The sequence below is a fragment of the Scatophagus argus genome, chromosome 1 (genome assembly GCF_020382885.2).
Source record: "Scatophagus argus isolate fScaArg1 chromosome 1, fScaArg1.pri, whole genome shotgun sequence".
In the NCBI taxonomy this organism is placed as follows: Eukaryota; Metazoa; Chordata; class Actinopteri; family Scatophagidae; genus Scatophagus; species Scatophagus argus.
Genome location: NC_058493.1, coordinates 19310300 through 19329277, shown reverse-complemented (window position 1 = coordinate 19329277; position 18978 = coordinate 19310300). Strand labels below are relative to the sequence as shown.

General features: G+C 41.2%; 1 protein-coding gene across 1 annotated transcript in view; it reads left to right on the top strand.

The window, feature by feature from the left end:
- cdh15 (cadherin 15, type 1, M-cadherin (myotubule)) overlaps positions 1 to 18978 on the top strand; it is a 32116-nt gene that overhangs the window by 2749 nt on the left and 10389 nt on the right. The window contains exon 2 of the mRNA XM_046389681.1: positions 13408 to 13788. Within this exon, the coding sequence (XP_046245637.1) occupies positions 13738 to 13788 (51 nt within the window). The 5' untranslated portion in view covers positions 13408 to 13737. The remainder of the gene's footprint in view (positions 1 to 13407; positions 13789 to 18978) is intronic.

Below are 18978 nucleotides of genomic sequence, written 5' to 3'. Positions count from 1 at the left end.
TATGTAATTTGTGCAGAAAAGCAGCAAATGTTTACACTGAAGAGGCTAGAACCAGATATGTGTCAACATTTTTGACTGATAAATGGTTTTAACAGTTGGTGTTTTATCAAAAAAAAAACCCTGTTTTTCAAAAACATATTAAAAAATACTATTGCATGCATCTTTTTCACATTTCGAACCCCCAGAATTTGAAATAGTTTGTGGGATAGAAAGTATTTGATGATTTCTCAAGACCCGAGGATGTAAAGATAAGGAAAAAAATTATTAATTAGATCAAGTTACTCTGCTACTATTGTTTTTACTGCCGATACATAAAAGCCTTAACCTCATGTGTAAACTCTGTACGATAAATAAAAAGTTTCGGTTGGGTGTGTTTATGTGTAAGAGAAAAGGAGATGTTTTACGTTTGAATGCGTTTTTTTCCCCCACGTGTCTGTGTTGAACATTACCATCAGTGCCTGAACATAAATCAGAGGCCCTCAGGCCGCGGGATTGCCCAGCTCGTGGCTCCATGTGTAATTACAAAGCTGACATTTAAACAGCAGCAGCCATATTTCACTCTCGCCAACGCTGGACGCAGAGTGGTCTGCAGATGGAGTAAAAGTTTTCAACAAAAAAAAAAAAAGAAAACAGGAAAAAAAAATCAATAAGAGATAGAATGCATTCTAATGCCTTGTTAATGGACCCGCATATTAATTATTCAATGGTGGCCATTTTGTCTGCTCATTAAAGTGGCAGCTAAGAGGAGAAATGTGCAGCATTACTCTGCCCTGCTCCGCTCGGGCAGAGTTATCACCACGTTCTCCGTTTGTGCTGCTTGTCCTCTGATTTGGCTCTGTTGGTTCTGTGTTTGGCACGTGTCCGTACTATATTTGTCATTTTCTGCTCCAATAAGCGATGTTATCTCTACCACTTAAAACTGATTTTTTTAAATTATTTTTTTAAAGGTCAAATGCATCATGTAATGATGTAATGACATGTCATTAATTTGGTTAAAAGGATCATTTATTCTATTTTTCTTATTGTATTTATAACAACATTGCTGCCACCAGCAATCACTGCAACTTTTTCTTCAGATGTAAAAACATTGTTATCTTTTGCATTTCACAATTTCGCGTATTAACCCCGTCAGAAACCATGTCACAAATGTTAGTAATCATTTTGCGCACTGAAGTAGAAGCAGAAGAAGCAGGCTGAGGTAAAGTGAGAATTAAATAACACTGAAATAACATTTTCTGTGAAACTGTGCCGCATGTAGGGTTGGATACTGAACTCTGTCCTTTTAAATCAATCAGTGCCAACAGAGTATACAGAGAAAGAGAGAGTCTGAATCCCCCCTTACAAGTGTGGCTAACAGTAAGACTTTTCAAAACTCAACAAAGACAACGCTCGCTGCAGCATCTGCAGTGTGAAATGCAATACGTCCAACCTGAGGAAACACCTGTTCAAGAACAAAATCTAACGTTACTTACAAACTCAAGCCTGATAGTCTGCTATGAACACTTTACATGATCCATCGATGGCATCATCAGTTTCTTAATTAGCCAGTTTTTGTTTTTGTCTAAGTTAACTATAGCTAAAACAGATTTTATATAAACATATATATTTTTTTAGTATAGAACCAATGGTATTTGAATATCAGACGGTTTACTTGGAAATATTATAATATTGTACATTTCCTGATTTCCTTGATATAAACAAACTTTTATTTTTTTGTTTTGGTACCAAATTCCACGTACTGGTACCTAATTGTGTGTCTATATGTAAAGAAGATGAATTATCTCTGCTTTACTTGTCACTTTTGAGTGACACTTGGGTAAACTTTCAAGGAAAATTACAGTTTTAAAAGCTCATTTGATGTAGCAGTTATGTATTATGATATCGAAAGAAATTTGAATCCAGGAAGGGCGAATGGCATTGAGGATGAGTTTGAAGGCTACGATTGGCAGGGTTGGCTGGTAGTTAGAAAATATATGTGAGGTGGGAGATGTGAGACAGGGAGAAAAATTAAAATTCCTCTTTGGCCTGCTGTCAACCTGCGTCTGCTGACTGCTCAGAGGAGCTGCTGCGTGACGGGATTCCTAATGACACTGCAGCAGCCATTGCCACAAATTGCTTTGACTTGATTTATTTCTCTTTTTACACCCCCCACCACCACCATCACCACCACCACCACCTACTGCTGCGCCTCCTTTCTTCCTCCTAACATTGCCAGTAAAGCGTCTCTGTCTCTCTCTCCCTTTTTTTTTTTTTTTTTTTTTTTTTACATTGACACATATCTTGTGTGCACATGGGATACCATCTCCCCGTCTGCACCATGCCAGTGGCAGGGAACATCTGTCTCTAGGTCCCCCTGCCACACAGCGTTAGAGTCAGGATAGGCCGCGCACTCGACTGGCCAGTCTGCGAGGGCCTGTGGGCAGAACAGGGCAGGACTGGCGAGGGCGTCCAGGCGGAAACTTGTCCCCAGGTCCATCCTGCTCTGCCTGCCTCATGCCATTTGTATCTGTGTGTGTGTGTTGTTGTTGTTGTTGTTGGGATTTTGCAAGCATAGACCTCGATTTTGTGGGTCATAGGGCAGCAAGACATCGAAAACAACTGAAGGCTGCTTCTGTGTGTCCTCTTGTTCTGTGTGTCTTTTGCTGAGCGTCTCTGATGCTTTTGTCTTTCTGTTTGACTTTGTGAAATTTGTATGTGCTGTGCACAGACCCGCGTGTGTGTTTCTCATTCTTGCAGCAGCACATAACTAGCAGTGATGCATCCCTGTGCTCAGTCACTGTTTGGCCAGGTTTAATCTCCTTACATTTAGACTGTTTAAATTGTCTCAGTTCAGTTAAGTTCGTATTTACCTAACCAAAGTGAAATGCTATCAGAGGCAGCAGGCAGTAGTCTGCCAGTCATACAACAGATAGCTCCTTCATGCAGCGACAACCCAGATAAGGGTGAACAGGGGGGGAAAAGTACTGTTTACTCAAATAGCAGAGGGAATGGGACTTGAGGACAGGGAGCCTAGACTGGGATGTGCCAGCTGTTCATCTCCAAGTTTGTGTCCTAAGTCCTTCATAAGTTCTTAGTATTGACTAGCTAGCCTCTGACTAGTGATTTGCTAAAGTGTGTTGCATCTTTAAAATTTGTCTTAGCTGTATCTTGGTCGCTTCAGTTCAGTTGAGAAACACTATAAACAAGAAGACATTGCCAAAAAATGTTACATTTAATTGCCAATTCTTTGTCAGTGTAGGCATTGCTTTGTTTTATTCATATATATGGATATGGATGAATATGTGTTTCACATTTGGCAGTGTTTATGCTATTTAGAGTGAGAGGAATAAATATCTGATTATGCTAACCTAACTGACACAATTTCGCTCATCGTTTAGTCTGACATTTTGTTTTGTTCTTCATAATTTGTGTGATTATTAAACAGTATTTCAAATGTCAAGTTAGACAAGTTGACCTCGTTTCATGATATTTACCCCTCGTCAAGCCTCGACAGCGGCAACTGGCCAGCAGAGGGCAGTAGAGCGCTGCCCCACCACTGGATTGGCAGCAGAGAGCAGGTGGCTTGTAGTTGTACGTTAACATAAAATGCGCCAAAAGAGAATACTCTTTGTGGAGAACGTCACAGCAGTGCAGCTCAGCATATCTCAGAGCATAGCTACAAAAGTGAGATAGAAGCTAAATGAGTGGTATTTGCCACTTTCGCAATGTTTTTAACCACAGTAGGCGTATTATGCACCAAAAATGGTCAACACGCCTTAAAGTTGGCCTTATGTCATATGTGAGTCAAGTTTTATGGTGGTGTTATGTTGATTGAAATGTCCCGTCATCAAATAAATGCAACAAATTGTAGTGTGAAAAATAATTATTAAAAAAATAAAGAGGACAAATAAATGGTTAGGTCATACACAGTATTAGCAAGTTAACGTTAGCTTCGCCTGCTGGTTCAGTCAGTGACGTACATAACAGTCACATCTGGCAGTTAATGGATGTAAATATTTACTAACAACTAATATCAATGTAAGAATAGCTTAGCTTGTGTTGTGCAACCCATTTTAAGTTAGCAATGCGTACACCTTTACTCTTCTACTCTACACCGTTGCTTCTTTCTCTGTCTGCTTTCTTTTTCCTCAAATTCCTTTCATTTCAAATGTATACTCATTTGTCTTATTCGATTCTCCTGTTTTTTTGGCCCTCAATCACTCCATTTCGATATCTGTAACTGTCTCTCTCTTTCCATATCCATCCATCTTCTTCCATGCCCTTTTCAGGAAGTATAGGGCATTTATCATCTCTGTACCTGGAGGTTTGAGGGCCATGCATTGGCCTGATAGATGGGCCAGCCACTGATGTGCAACCACCTCAGGAGACACAAACCAGACAGCTATTTAGTAACTGAACAAGACACATTGCTTTTCTTTTATTGTTTTGAAGCTGCAAGGATGTTTGTGAGTGTGTGTGTGTGTGTGTTTGGGGAGGGGGGGTTAAAAGGAGGAGGAGGAGGAAGGAAAGAGAGAAACAACAGATGCTCCTTGGCTGTCCAGAAAAAGGCAGCAACTGTGCACAAGATGGGCCATTATCCATCTACAGTGTATCACTATGTTGTTGACAAATCAATGGCTCTGACAGTGATGATTCCGTGTTACAGCAAACATAAAGCACTCAGACAGTCTCCCTGCCTGCTATGGAGACTGCAGCAAGGGAGCACTCGGGGCAAGGGTGCTCATAGCCAGGAGGGTTTTTGTGTGTGTGTGTGTGTGTGTCAGAGTGTGACAGAGAGAGAGTTTTCATTGAGCACATTCGTGTTTTCTGTGCCTATGTGCAGGTGTGGGTAGAAAAATTGAATAGATTGAGTAGATGCACAGGAGTTGCTCATCAAAGCTTAATGCCATTGATCGTATTTTATGAATCATGCATATTACTGCGAAGGCTAAATTTTAAAATTAATTAGAAATACCTCTCAGTCTGACCCCCACATTTTTTTTCTTTTGTCCAGGAGCAGCGAGGGCAGTGCAACACTTTCATTCTTTAACACAAATCACTCTTTTCACAAACAGTCTGCAGAGACTTGAATGTGAGTCTTGACCTGCTCCTGGTTAAAGCTGCTCTGCATTAATATCCTACTGACTACACATCTCCAGATCTGTAGCTCGGCTCGATAAGGAACCACAACTGCAGCCTGTAGCTGAATGTGTTACAGGACAGTAATCCAGTCATACAGACATACTGTATGGTATATGGGATTTATGGTTAACATGCAAAGTGCATGCTGAGACAGGGAGGCGGTGCGCTCCAGTGGGCACATATAGAGATATAATCTTTGTGTGGAAACTGGGAGTCGGCAATGAGGGGGATGGGATGTAATGAGTTAGCTGAGACTTGCATTGTGAGTCCTATGAAAGGATGAGCGGTATGTGTGTGTGTGTGTGTGTGTGTTGAGGGGGGGCCCATCTGAGTTTGATTGACTGGTAGTGTCAAACCCTCTGTGGCAGGTGCCAGGGGCAGGTCACTGGGGCGAGAGCACTGTTACCCATATAGATATAAACACTTGACTGCTGTCTTTGGTATATGGACCTCTCACTGCTCAGGACACATGAGCCCAAAGAAAAGAGAAGTGACTGCGAACAAGTGCTGCCGGTTTATTGTAGATTATTCTCTCATTTTTCAAGGCCAGTTCACATTTATGGACACAGAAACTGTAAATGTGCCAGTTTTTCATCTGTTCTTCCTGTTCAGATATTAAAGAGCTCCATAGAAACTAAACGTATGACTAAACTACAAACTTGTTATAGTTACATAAAATAAAACTGCAATAAAAAGCAAGTAGAGCACAAATAATAGTGAATCATACAGTACAGCAGATCCTAAAAGGAAAATGACATATATAAATATCATATACATATTTATACAAATATCATGTAAAGAATTTGCATGATATTTGTATAAATATGTAAAACAAGCACAGCAGTTTTAATCTGCTATCGAAATATAAAACAGTATATTTAAATAGACTAAGATGACAAAAATAGCAGAAACAAACAAACACCGCAGACTACAGATTTTTAAATTCATGGTAACAATGTAAAAGTAAGGTGTTTAAAGGTGACATTTTTTTTTTGTCTCCATCATAAGAAAAAATATATGTTCTAGTCACAGAGCTAAGCGTCTGAAAAATAAATACTGTAAAATCTTTAGTAAAAACAAAAAAAAAACAGAAGGATGATTAACAAAACCTACTGCAGTTTCTTCTCAAAAGAAAAGATGTGGAACTCTTTTCCAAGTTGTGACTGTATTTCCTCCCAGGGTTTGTCCTAATGTTTTTCAAAGATTGAAAATCAGATGGTGAGCTCTGTGACTCAGATACAATGTGTCACCAATGGTAACGCATCAGAAGAGGGATAAACCGAGGCAGAGTGACATCTATAAATTAGCATGGACGCTGTTACTGGGCAAAACATGGCTCCTGCTACATTTTGTAACTTTTTTTTTGTGAGCACCTGAAACATCATATTCAGTCTGTTGTGTGAAGTCCCTGGGAGGTCAGATTTCAAGGTTCCTAACTGAGTACAAACCCTCTGAAGGACAGTCCTCAGAGGTGGCTCTGGCCAATTCAAAGAAGCAACAAATCTATTGTCAAGTGAACAGAAGCACAGAGACAAAAATCATGCCAGAAGTAAAAAAAAAACCCTGTGAGTTTAATTCTCGATTCAACGAAGTGGCGCCTCTGATGCTATCCGTGCACAGAGACCGAGAGTGGAAAGAGGGCAGGGAGAGCTGGAGGGGTTAAAAGGGAACAGCGTCTGAGGCGCACAGGCAAGAAGACAAGTGTCGACAGCGACAGGAAAAAGACGGAGGCTGCCCATGTGCCTATGTCCCCTCTACCCAACCCTCCTACACCCACTGTACCCCCACCCCCCTCCACTGCAGACAAGCATATGTGTGCTGACAACATGACATTGCCAGTGAAGAGAGGGAGGAACAGACAGAGAGGGAGAGAGAGGGAGGACCAGGAGTCTCGGTAGCCCTGACATCCCCGACTCTGACAGCTGATGGAGGCACATTAGGCTCACACATGCACACAACTGTCAACCATCTACCTCCCCACACCCATCCCCAACCACCCACCTCCTCAGTTCCACCCCCTCCTCCTCCCCCCACCACCGCCACATCCAAAAATCCATGCAGAGACCTTCCTCCACTTTCCTCCATCCTTCAACTGCACCCCCCCCCCCCCTCAATTCAGCACTCACTCCCAAACTCTCCTCCATTTCTCCTTTTTTTTGTATTCATGCATAAAAACCCTAAGACAACCACACAGAAAAACACACACTTTCACATACATTTCTCCAGAGGAAGTGAGGATTTACGGGCTCAGCACTGACGGGATGATGTTGCGTTCAGGTGGGTTGCACTAATGCAATGTTTATGCTGTTGCTTAGCCAGCTATGACCCAGCCATACAGATAGCCAAGGTCCAACCAACCGAATGCAAGATGCAAGTCAGAAACAACAATGCGGAGACCTGACCACCGAGAGCAAGTTCACGCAAGCCATCTGCCTATTACTGTACACAGCAGATATCCATTACTGTAACGTCTGTAATCCCCATGACTCAGGTGCCCTCAGCCAGCCCAGATGCCTCCTGTGGGGTTAGCTTGTAGTGTGAACACACTTAACTGATGGATTAGCTACTTACGGTATACATAGACATGACTTCAGTGTGCATCAGTGTGAGGGTTGTTTTGCACTTGTTTCTTAGCTCACCGTGAATAATAGGCTCAGTTTTTCTGGTTTGACCTTATTGTTTATGAAAGAGAAATAGAGTAGAAAGCTGTTTTTTTGTGTGTGTGTGTGTGTGTGTGTGTGTGCATTGTCTATCTGTGGGTGTGTTGCTAGTATATTTCTGTGTAAGAAACAGAAAGCTGACATTTTACTCTGTGGGCTAAGAGGTAGAGAGAGAAAGAAAGAGTGTGTTGTGTGTGTGTGTGTGTGTGTTTACTGAGGCAGACATCCACCCTGGGACAGTATGTCATCGATTGAGCTGCAGGAAGAGGCCTATTATCTCCAGCCATGGTTCAAGCGGGGGAGTCAAGTGTGTCATATGTGTTGGCTCTAATTGGCAACCCACCCTGGTGGAGGCTGACTGGGGCGAAGTCAGAGCTGCAGTAACCCAACCACCTCCCGCTCTAACACACTCGCCTCCCAACTCACTGTTGCCTTTGGAAATGTTACATCGTGCCATTTGAGGCTTTGAGTCACTGTTGTTTTTCTGCGCCAACAAAGAAATTACAGATTTGTAAATGAGATGAATGCAGATACACTTCCAGCAAACACGGTGACTGGCTGACTATAATGCAGAGATCATTGTAGTGAATTGCACTGTTTATGTATAGTAGTGCATGTTGCGAGGCTTTTAATTAGCAGGCTGTACTTAACTATCTGACTGTTGTATTGTGAGTCAGTGTTTGCTGTTTTTCTACTTAATATTGATGTATTGCTCTCCATCTTCAGGGTCATTATTTGTTCTGCTCCTCCATCAGATCTCTTTTCAGACCAGCCCTCAAGCCTCACAAGTTTTCCATCTTTCCTCTCAAACTCTATGCTTGCATGGTGTAACAGTGCCCCCTGGTGGTGAACAAAGTCACAATATTTGCCACAAAACAAAATACATGATTTTGGCTCGTCATAGTTCAATATTTATCTTTCTGTGGGTGGATAAAAAAGGCATAAAAGAGCATGCGTACACAAAAGGCAGCAGACGAACAGTCAACAAGCAATCTAACTTGAAAAATGATGCACAGGTGTGGAGAATATCAAGTGAAAAATATCTTTGTCAGGCTTCTAATGTCCTATGCTGGGACATTTTTTAGTTTTTTGTATTCATTAATTTGCTTTGTTTGTTATTTTCCACCTAAACAACAAGCATAGCATTATGATAGTGTATCTCAAATTAAATTGTTTACATATAGAGACAAAAATATTGGGACACACCTTTATTATTGAATTCAGGTGTGGTATGGGGCTGTTTTTCAGGAAATGGACATGGCCCCTTCCCTCCAGTGAAGGGAAATCTTAATGTTTCATCATACCAAGATATTTTGGACAATGCTATGCTTTCAACTTTGTAGCAACAGTTTGGAGAAGGCCCTTTTCTATTCCAGCATGACTGTGCCACAGTGCACCAAGCAAAGCTCCATAAAGACAAGTTGGTGTGGACCTGACTGGGCAAAAATTCTGAAAGAAATCTTTGGGAAAAAATTAGAGAAATCTTGTGGAAAGCCTTCCCAGAAGAGTGGAAGCTGTTATAGCTGCAAAGGGGGGACAAGCCCCTCTGCTGCACGAAGAGGTGGTAGTAATGGTGTAATGGTCAGGTGTCCCAATACTTTTGTCTTTATAGTGTATGTTAGGCTGACTGTAGATTCTAACCTTTCTTTTTCCAGCAAATTTGCAACTACTTGCAAACTGCAACTTGTTTAGACACCGATCAATGACTCACACTGCTTATGGCAGCTTCTATATTATATATGCAGAAATTATATTAGTGCTATGCAATGCACTTCAAAGGGTGTTATACATTTGGCCTAATTAGCTGCTTACTTAGTGTCTGTAATACTTTGTTAGCACTGGAATTGATTTCCTGTTGAGGAGGCAAGCAGGCAAAATAACCCTAATAATATCCCTGAGTCAAAGTAATAAATCCAGTCCAGTTGCATTAGCTTTCTTGTAGATGGGACTTTCCAATTTGTGTACTTATTGAATAAAACCAGAAGACCTGCATGAACTAATAAATTATCATCTCAAGATATGGTTGAATTTCTTGTTCGCAATAAAACGTCACAAGCTTAAGCAGCGACAATGTGAAGCAATACAATAAATATATGCAAAAATATATCTGTGAAGATGCAGATGATGTTTAACCATATTTGGGACCAATGCAGTTTCATCAAGAGAGATTCCTCAAGATTTTTCCTCAAAGGAAAATGTTATATTTTCCACATTAAGTGCTGTTAAAAATAATATATAATCAAATCAGTATGTTTTGGCTTTATATTATTTCGTACCGTTACTAAAACTGAATATTGATGACCATATTGGACTAAAAATAATGCAAAAATCAGCAGATTTTCAGATGGTTCACCACTGTGCCTGTCAGTGGTGTCAGTGATATAGTGTGAAACCCGGGTACAGGTTTCCTTTGCTTCCCTCCAGTATCCATCGTTAATAGTGTTACTGTCTGCCCGGTGAGCCATACAACCACCAGGCTGGGTTCCTTATTTCCTGATCAGTGGGGATCCTTCTGTGTGTTCAGGAGAATATTGTGTAGCTATCTGACTGCAGCTTCAAGAGCGCCACAATTCGTCTTTGCTATTATCGCCTCAGTGGGACCCTGCACGAACGAGCCTTTGAATCTCATGATCTCATTTCGGTGTGTTCTGCTCGGCCCGATATTCTTCAGTAACTCAAAGTTGACGATGTGGTGCAGTGCGCAAATGCTGCTTTTGCATGCGGTCTTCTTTCCTACATATGTTCTGGCAGATTTCTTATGTTTGTGTGTTTGTAATATCTATAAATATTCAATGATATTGTCAAGACCTTTGCCAAGGAGAAGAACATACGATTTCCTGGAACTGCTAACTGACTTTACTGATAGCTTACCTTCATTTGTCTTCATTTCTGAATTATTAGTTTGTCAAACATATCAAGAAAAACAGATGAAACAAACTGGGACAGCTTCATTAAAGCTGCGCTAAAATATTATGATAAATAATTGTTCAAATGACTCATTATGTTTGTAATGTAAAGAGTGACACAAACTGATGAACCCACAGAGGATCATCACCCTGATCCTCCATCGCCTGCAGCAGCTCTGCATGTCATTGTTCCAGTTTTATGGGATGTAACCTGACTGTGTCGGCTCATCCTAACTGCTCTCATCTCTGCATAAAGTAGTTGTGTCTGCTGGATGGCGTGAATATGCAACAGTGTGCTAACAAGTTTGCCATATGGACCTCATAAAGTGACAATATGCTGTGGTGAAGGAAGTTATTTAGATTCCTTGTAAAAGTAGAAATACCATACTCAGCATAGTTGTGCTTTTGTTGTGTGTTAGTAAAAGTACAAAAGTTGTATCAGTGAAGTGTATTTAAAGAGGCAAAGGTAAAAGTTATAAGTTATTAAGTTATATTATGTATCAGTTGGTGTCGTTGTCAAAATGTAGCCAGCTCTATGCACATTATACACTGCTTTAATAATAAGGCACAGTGTTTCAAAAGTCACACCGTGAAATGTAGTAGAGGTATGAAATAACGGATGATAAAAATACACTACACGTGTAAATGTACTTCTACGTTCCACCGCTGATGACACAGTGTGATAACAGTATGTCAGTGTTCTGTTTGCAACTTGTTCTGCTGCCCCCATGTGGCCAGGAAGTCAATTAACTAACAAACTAACTAATAAGTTTGTTTTTCGCTACAAAACAAACTGGAGAATTTATTTATTTCACTCAGTCTTGCTGCATTTGAATCCAAAAAGTTTGTATTATTGAATATAGTTTCCATTATGGGTACATTCTTATTGTTATCAATCTGCAAACTGCAGCTTGTCCTCTTCTGAGTCCATGTGAGCTGGTATTTCTGGCCAGCAGTGGGCAGAAGAGCGCCGTCTCTGACGCTGGAGAGACGGTTTTGGGATAGTCAGTAACTGCTTCAACTTTTACACTTCAGCATCACAATTGGAACTGGTCAAACTATAAAAACACACACCTGAATTCCTTTCACAGAAATCATTTGTCTAGACTGTGCAGTGAGAAAGTTATAGTCTTCTAGCACTGTGTAAAATGCCTGCATGCACTCCACAGTGAGAGTCTGTTGTTTGGGAAGTGTGTGTGTGGGGGTGAAGGAAAGGAAACATCAGGGCGGCTCCTGCCAACTGCCTCTGCCTGAAATGACAGAGGCAGGTGCTGTGAAATCACCCCTTTATACCACAACACCCCCCCCCCCCTCACACACACACACACACACATAGACACAGTGACACAGGGAAGGATGCAGACACCCACTCAGCACGCACAGTCCACTTGCCAACACACTCAGTTGCTTCACTGCTCTAGAGTTTCTGAGCTGCGGTATCAACAGTATCTCCCTCCTGTGTGACTCATAGAGTTCCATTTGTGCAGTTGGTTCCTCGTTTAAAACTGTGGCACTTAAGGTGCACGTTAGTCCTCGCGTTTGGTTTTAAACATGAGCAGCTGACCGTCCTGAAAGTGCGTCTCTGGGGTGCAAGAGAAGCCGATGTGGTCCGAAGTTTACTTTCTAAAGATCCGTATCGACCTTTGACCTGCGAGCAGACTTGCTGATAGGTTGCTGAAAGCAGGAACTCCCCGCTGTCAAACCATCCCATAACGCCAAACGTCGTTCCTGTTTGGTTGTGTGTCTCCTAAACTTCTCACTCAGTTTTTCAGTCTGAGGTAGAAAGTGTTTCAGTCTGAAACACTCATCAGTCACGGCAGTGTTTCAGTCAGATTTTTAAGCATCACAGCTATGGCGATCTGTGCTTTGACATCACCCACGGAGCACCATAGATCTTCATCTTCTGCTTTGACGCAGTGTTCAAAATAGCAGGAGATCAAAGGCTTCTGGCTGAGTGCTCTGAATGTGTGAGGGCGCGACACAGACCTCACTGGACAGGGAGGTTATGTGTGTGGCTTTATGACATCGAGGTTGATCCGGACAAGTAGGATTTTTCTTCTCAGTGTGGCAGCAATAGATGTCAAAAGACTCATGAACAAATCGAAGGGGAGTGCGGTCGAGGAATTGTTGAATTGATTTTTGTTCCGGTTTGGTTCTAAGATGGACATCATCAGCTGTTTTTGACTTTTAACAAACACTGACGATAATCCATAGCTGTAACTTACTATCATCCGCATATGGAGATGTTTACCACTGACTCTTTAAAATGTAATTTTATTGTCAAGAAAGCAATTTAATTTCAGTCGAAAATGACGAAGGTAATGCTTTGGATGTACAGAAGTTGCAAGTTGTAAAATACTTTCGTTTCAGTTTAAGTATTTGATAATTGAGTAAAATGTGTTTCAGCTTCTGCTTGTTGCCATCTTGGTTTCTGTTTCTGCTTTTCTCTGTCATATCTTTGTAAACTGAAAAAAAATGTCTTTTATTTATTTGTGTTCTCCCTTCTCTCTCTTCTCTTTGTGCTTCTGTGTGAAGCGTTATTGTCCTGAAAAGTGCTGAAGTTTACTGACTTTAAAATGGTGAGGACACTGTTTCTGTCTACACCACCAACAGCTGACCTTCCTCTCTCTTCATCTCTCTCTGTCTCTCTCTCACTCCCTCTTCATCTCCCCCTCTCTCCCTCCCCCTCCCTCCCTCTCTCTCTCTCTCTCTCTCATCAGCTTGTGAGTGACAGCACATGTGCTGGGGTCCATGGGAGGGCTGCTGCTGAAATTCTAACCCCTTACCCCACCACTGTGAGACATACCCCAGCCATGGACAGGGAAAATCTGTGAGCCACAGACGCTGAGAGAGGAAAAGAGGGAGAGACAGAGAGCCTGAAAGTACAAGAGAAAAGAGAATTAACGAGGTTTTGGGACAGGTTTTAGGGTTGTAGAGTTTGGCCTAATTGCAGAGCAGAGACACTCAGGAGCCCAACTCCAACTGGTGGAGCCTCAGATCTTTCAGTCATCGTTCTGTTCATGTTGAGTGTCTGAGTGTAGGTGCTAAGGATGGCAACACGGATGTCGGTGGTGTGTGTGCTGGCTAGTCTGCTCTGTCAGGTAAGAAATAAAAAACACTGCCTCTTCATAGTTGTTGTTGATTAAAATGAACAAAAAAGTTCTTTTGTGTTTGTTTTCTTGGTTATATCCATTGTGAGCTGTCTTTGCATGAAAAGGTTCTTCTTACCAAGTTGTCTAATGGCAGTCTGGTGAACAATATAAACTTCGGTTGATTTCATTTAACTTTTTATCATGTGCCTGAACAATACTGCAAGTGTATGAGGCATATTCCTCGTCACTTTTTCGATTAAAATATCAATAACATGTAACTGAGCCTATGGACCGGCTGCTGTAAAGAAACTCCACCTGCACTTGTATTGTGTTATATTGCTCCCCTCTCTTGCCCTTCTATACCATCTAGATTCTGCATACCGCCAGCTTCAGCTCAAGACATTTCTCTTCCCACCCCTCAGAGTGTGATACCGGTTAGAGAACGACCTTTAGCTGCCCTGCTTTTCAAATATACAGTTTATGTTTTTACCTGAGTGATGCCTTCAACCAAATATCAACCGATTTTCACCAGTAGAAGCGCTGAATTGGCTCTGCAATCAGAGGCTGTGGCTGATCTAAACATTTCATCCTAGTTAGAGAGAGGATGATGAAGTGTTTTGAAGAAGACCAGACTCCAGATGTGTACAGAGGGCTCGGGGATTCATTAGAGGCTCCTGTAGCTCTGTCGTTGTGAGATCTAAAATGGATGACAATGTAAACTGATTTATTACCAACAGCACTTCCAGCCAACATCAGTCTTTCTCTCTGTTTGGAGTAGTAATGGAGCCTGGGTTGGGAGGTTGAGTGAGTTGGCCTCAAGTGATTCTTGAGAGAAGTCCTGCTATGATGTGCTGTATAATTCATTGTAAATTTTACACGTTATGTAGCTGTGAAAATGAACAACTCAGAGCTTCTCAATCAGTGTCGTGTCTCTGAAGTTGTCAGTAGAGAAAAAAAGTTAATGCAGGGTTTCAGTGTCTTTTTAGTTGAAAGTCTCTATTGTGAATGCTGTTTTTATGTTTCCTTTTCATATTCTGTGACAAATTGATTATGGAGGAAAATCGCTGAAAATATATATTGTCTCTTTAGGACATGGGAATGATTGATCACTGACACAGCCACAGGGAAAATCAGTTTGTCACAGTGAGGCCCAAGTCCTTAATGATATACAGAAAAGATGTTTTGGTCATCTGCTCCAGACCTGCTCGATAAACATAAATAAATAATCCTGTGAATGATGTGAAAGACCTGCAAACCCCCAAAGCACAACCTTTAAGGTCCAGGGCCCTTTTCCTTAGACTGGATGTAGATATGTAGGACTATTACTGATGCAGGGTTATACTGCACCTCCAAATACCAGAGGTGTTACAATTACAAGTCCAAGACGGGTTATAACCAAAAAGTGGTTCTTTGAATTTGCGTATTGTGTTGTAATTTTGATTTGAAAGGTCAAATTATCTCAAACCACCAGCAGCCAACAGTCACTTTACTAAGAAATATCTAACTACGTTTCATTCAGGCAAGCCACTGAAAACCACTGAAACTGCTACTGAATTTCCCTCTGGATTTATAAAGTATCTATCTATCTATTTATCTAACTATCTATCTATTGAATCTGAGCTGATTACGGCCGTGAAGAAACAAACTATTAGCTTTTCACAGCCACATTTCAAGACTACAGTAGCATAAATTTCAAAAAGATACAGTTTTGGTGTATTCCTGTCATTAGTGATTCAACATCTTGCGTCCCTATTTTTCTTTCATTTTGGAAGAGAATAAACAGGCTAAACAACAGTCGCTAAAAGTTCACATGTGAGACATACGCAAACTGAAGAAGTTAACTGTTGTCTCTTGACTGTTGCTTTTCCACTGTTCTATCTGCAATATTACTGCAAAAATGATTGAAAAAGATTCCCAGTGGTTGCATGTGGCCCTGTTGGACAAAGACGCAAACATTTTGGGCAAGGCTTCTGTGGCATATAGTACATGCTTTAGAAGTAAAACATATAAACAATTGTCATTAATTCTAATAACTAAATAATCCGAATGGAATTAGTTTAACCATCAGCAGCTGTCGATCTAATCCAGAGGCTTTGATTAGTGTCACCTTATAGCTCCCAGTTGTGCTCTTTTCATTTTCACTGAGCTGGTGTTGTTTAGAACTGGGCAGTATTCAGACCTGCTGGGTGAATGTTGTGGTGAGGATGGGGCAGCAGCAACAGCTGTTCCCAGATGCATGCGTGATGCCATTTGTCCCGCCCTGTAATCCCCCTTGTGGAACGAAGAGTGGGCCGCTCCTGGACCATGAAATCGAGTACAAATCAAGAGTGTGTAGCAGCAGCCAGCTGGCGCTGAGGTCTCACTCATCGGAAACAATCAGTCAGAGGATTTAGAGTCTGAATCACAGGTCCTGCTGGGTGTGGATACCTGCGGGCTGTTTTACACTGACTAGGGTTTCAGAGGGAGCAAAGGGTAGAGAGCAAACTTCCACATCATAAAAACTAGTGGACTGGAGTCAATTTCCTTTCTGTCTTTTTTCCTTTTGCCTTGTTATTTTTTACAGACTAAGACATGGAAGACCAAGTGGTGATGATTGTTGTTTCAGTGGTCAGACACAAGAATAAGCCGGAAGAAATGTTGTGATGGCATTTGGTATCCCCACTAATCTTTCCCCAGCATTAATTTGCAAAGACTTTGTTTGTGTTCTGAGATATTCCAGTTAACAGTGTCTGATGAAGGTTCTTTACGCAAAATATTTCTATCGCTTCTGTACCAAGTAGAGGCGATGGACGATTCATCAGTTAACCTTAGAAATTATTATTTTAAATTCATCCACTTTAGTTGTCATTTGACAACGTTTTAGATGTTTTTATCATGTCCCTGTTGAGCCCTACTTTTAGTGTTACTTTAATATTAGAACCTTGCTCAGCATTCCTAAGCGCCAGACATCTGCTTCAAGGGGGACTCACACTTGCAGTGGCACCATAAATAGGGTGTCTATACCCATATGCGGCAGTCATGACTTAGCAAAGAGCAGGGGTGTGGGACCAGTACTTCTGGTGACTGAATGGTTGAATGTCTACGTCTGAGGACCAGTAACAGAAGTGACCACAGGGACACCTGTGCGACCTCTAAACCCTGTGGCCAAAGAGACTGTCAGGCGTGCCGCTGGCATCACTTCTCTGCTGGACGCTGGATGGTCTTTTCTTGAGTTATCTGAACGACTCTTCCTCACACATATCTGAAAAGGAGACACTCAGGCCAGTAGGGAGTTAGTACAGAGATAACACAGCCACAGTGGACTCTCTCAGGGGGTGTGAATTCCAATGTTAGAAGAGGGCAAATAGCATCTTTGGAACTGTATCACTTGGCCTACTGAAAATGTCATGGCAAAACTGACAAACTGACTTAATTCGTCACAGTTACTTTTGTTTCTTTTTTTTCTTTTTTTTCATTTCTCCACATTTGTGGCGTAGCGTAAACATTCTCCGCACTCCGTTCCATTACTTCGAACTTGTAGCGCTAATATAAACCAATGACAGCAGTTTGCAAATATGTGACAAGCATTTTCATTGCTGCGTTGAAATGCAATGGCTCGTGAATGCATGCCTAAAGAAGTAATGCACTGAATCATTAGCACTATTTGGAAGGGCAGCAGCTCAAATGACTTTGTGAATGAATGTCTGACATTGAATGCATTTTAGTTAAATTTTCCTTTTCATCAAATTTCATCAAATATTTAGTGCAGTCTTACATTATACTGTATATTTAGGTGTGTCATGATATACATACTGATGTATTGATATTTAAAAAATGATTGATTTGGGTGATTGAGTGGGTTAGCGCATTCACCACATGTACAGAACATTAAAATCCATTCATAAGAGTGACCCAGGTTCGAGTCCAGCCTGCAGTCCTCTGCTGCATGTCTTCCTCCTGCATGTTTCTCACCCCTTTTTTTTCCTGTCTCTCTTTCCAACTGTCCTATTCATTAAAGGCATAAATGCCCAAAATTTAAAAATTAAAAAAAAGACTGATTAAATGAATGAACATGTAATGTAAAAATATGGTGTAAATAATCCACCAAAGATGTTTGGTCTTTAAGGTTTAACACCTCAGCTGCTTACCTTTTCACCATTCATTAATTCTAATTGTTCTTTTGGTTTGATTTTGTACAGTTATTGTTACAGACTCTCTTTCTGCCTCCCTACGCTTGTATTTTGAGTGTATATTTATTTGCCAAAGAAGAAAAGACACGCAAAAAGCAGAGTTAAAAGTTTATAAATATAACGATAATATCATTATCAGATTTTGTGTAGTGAAAATCTGATATGGTGACAGCCCCAGTTTAAGTATACCTGATATGTGACCTCTGACAAATCTCATCTCTTCATACAAGTTTTACCCAGTGCATTCCTGTTAGTTTTTCGTCAGTATCATCTCCTAAAGATGGGGCACAACTAGTGACTATGATACAGTAGGTCAATTTGGCCACATATCTGGATTTAAAGCCTTTCAAGTGACCAGACTACTATCTAAAATGTGCACTCTTGCATTCTCCAAAAACTGCATCAGGGAGGTAGACTCAAACTTTCTCGAACTTGGTAAACACTCTCAGCACTCAGCAACAGATTGCTTAACAGTCCTTGCTGTGAGGGCATATCATCCCCAAACAAGCTGTCCATACTTCTGTGAGGGCCTGAGGTGAAAGGCCAAGCCGTAAAAGTTTCTGGGAAAAGCCTCTAAAACAGTTAATCTGCGTGGGGTGTCATCGCTCAGTCTGTCAGAGGAGGAACTCATTGGTCTAATTGGTAACGTGACACTTTGGTGTTACCGCATCTTGGTCTGGTAAAAACATTATAACTGTTGCAGATACTTAGTGGAGCCACTACCGAACACAGTTGTCTTTAGTTCAGACTACAGGGACAGGGCAAGACAGTGATATAGGATGTGTGAAAAAGAAGTGTGTTAACAAATGTTATTTGTTATTTGGTGCCTGTAAGATTTTCCTACTTGTGCTTCCGCTTTACCACAGTATAGCTGATGTATGATGGTAAGATGGTCACATTAGTCTATCCAACTTGAAGGAAATGCTTTATTTACCAAATATTTTTGGATTTCCTGCGTTCATCAGGGTTGTGTCAGACGTTGTGTTTCCTTATGCCGTGTGCAGTCCATTGATCAGTTGTGTGATGCATA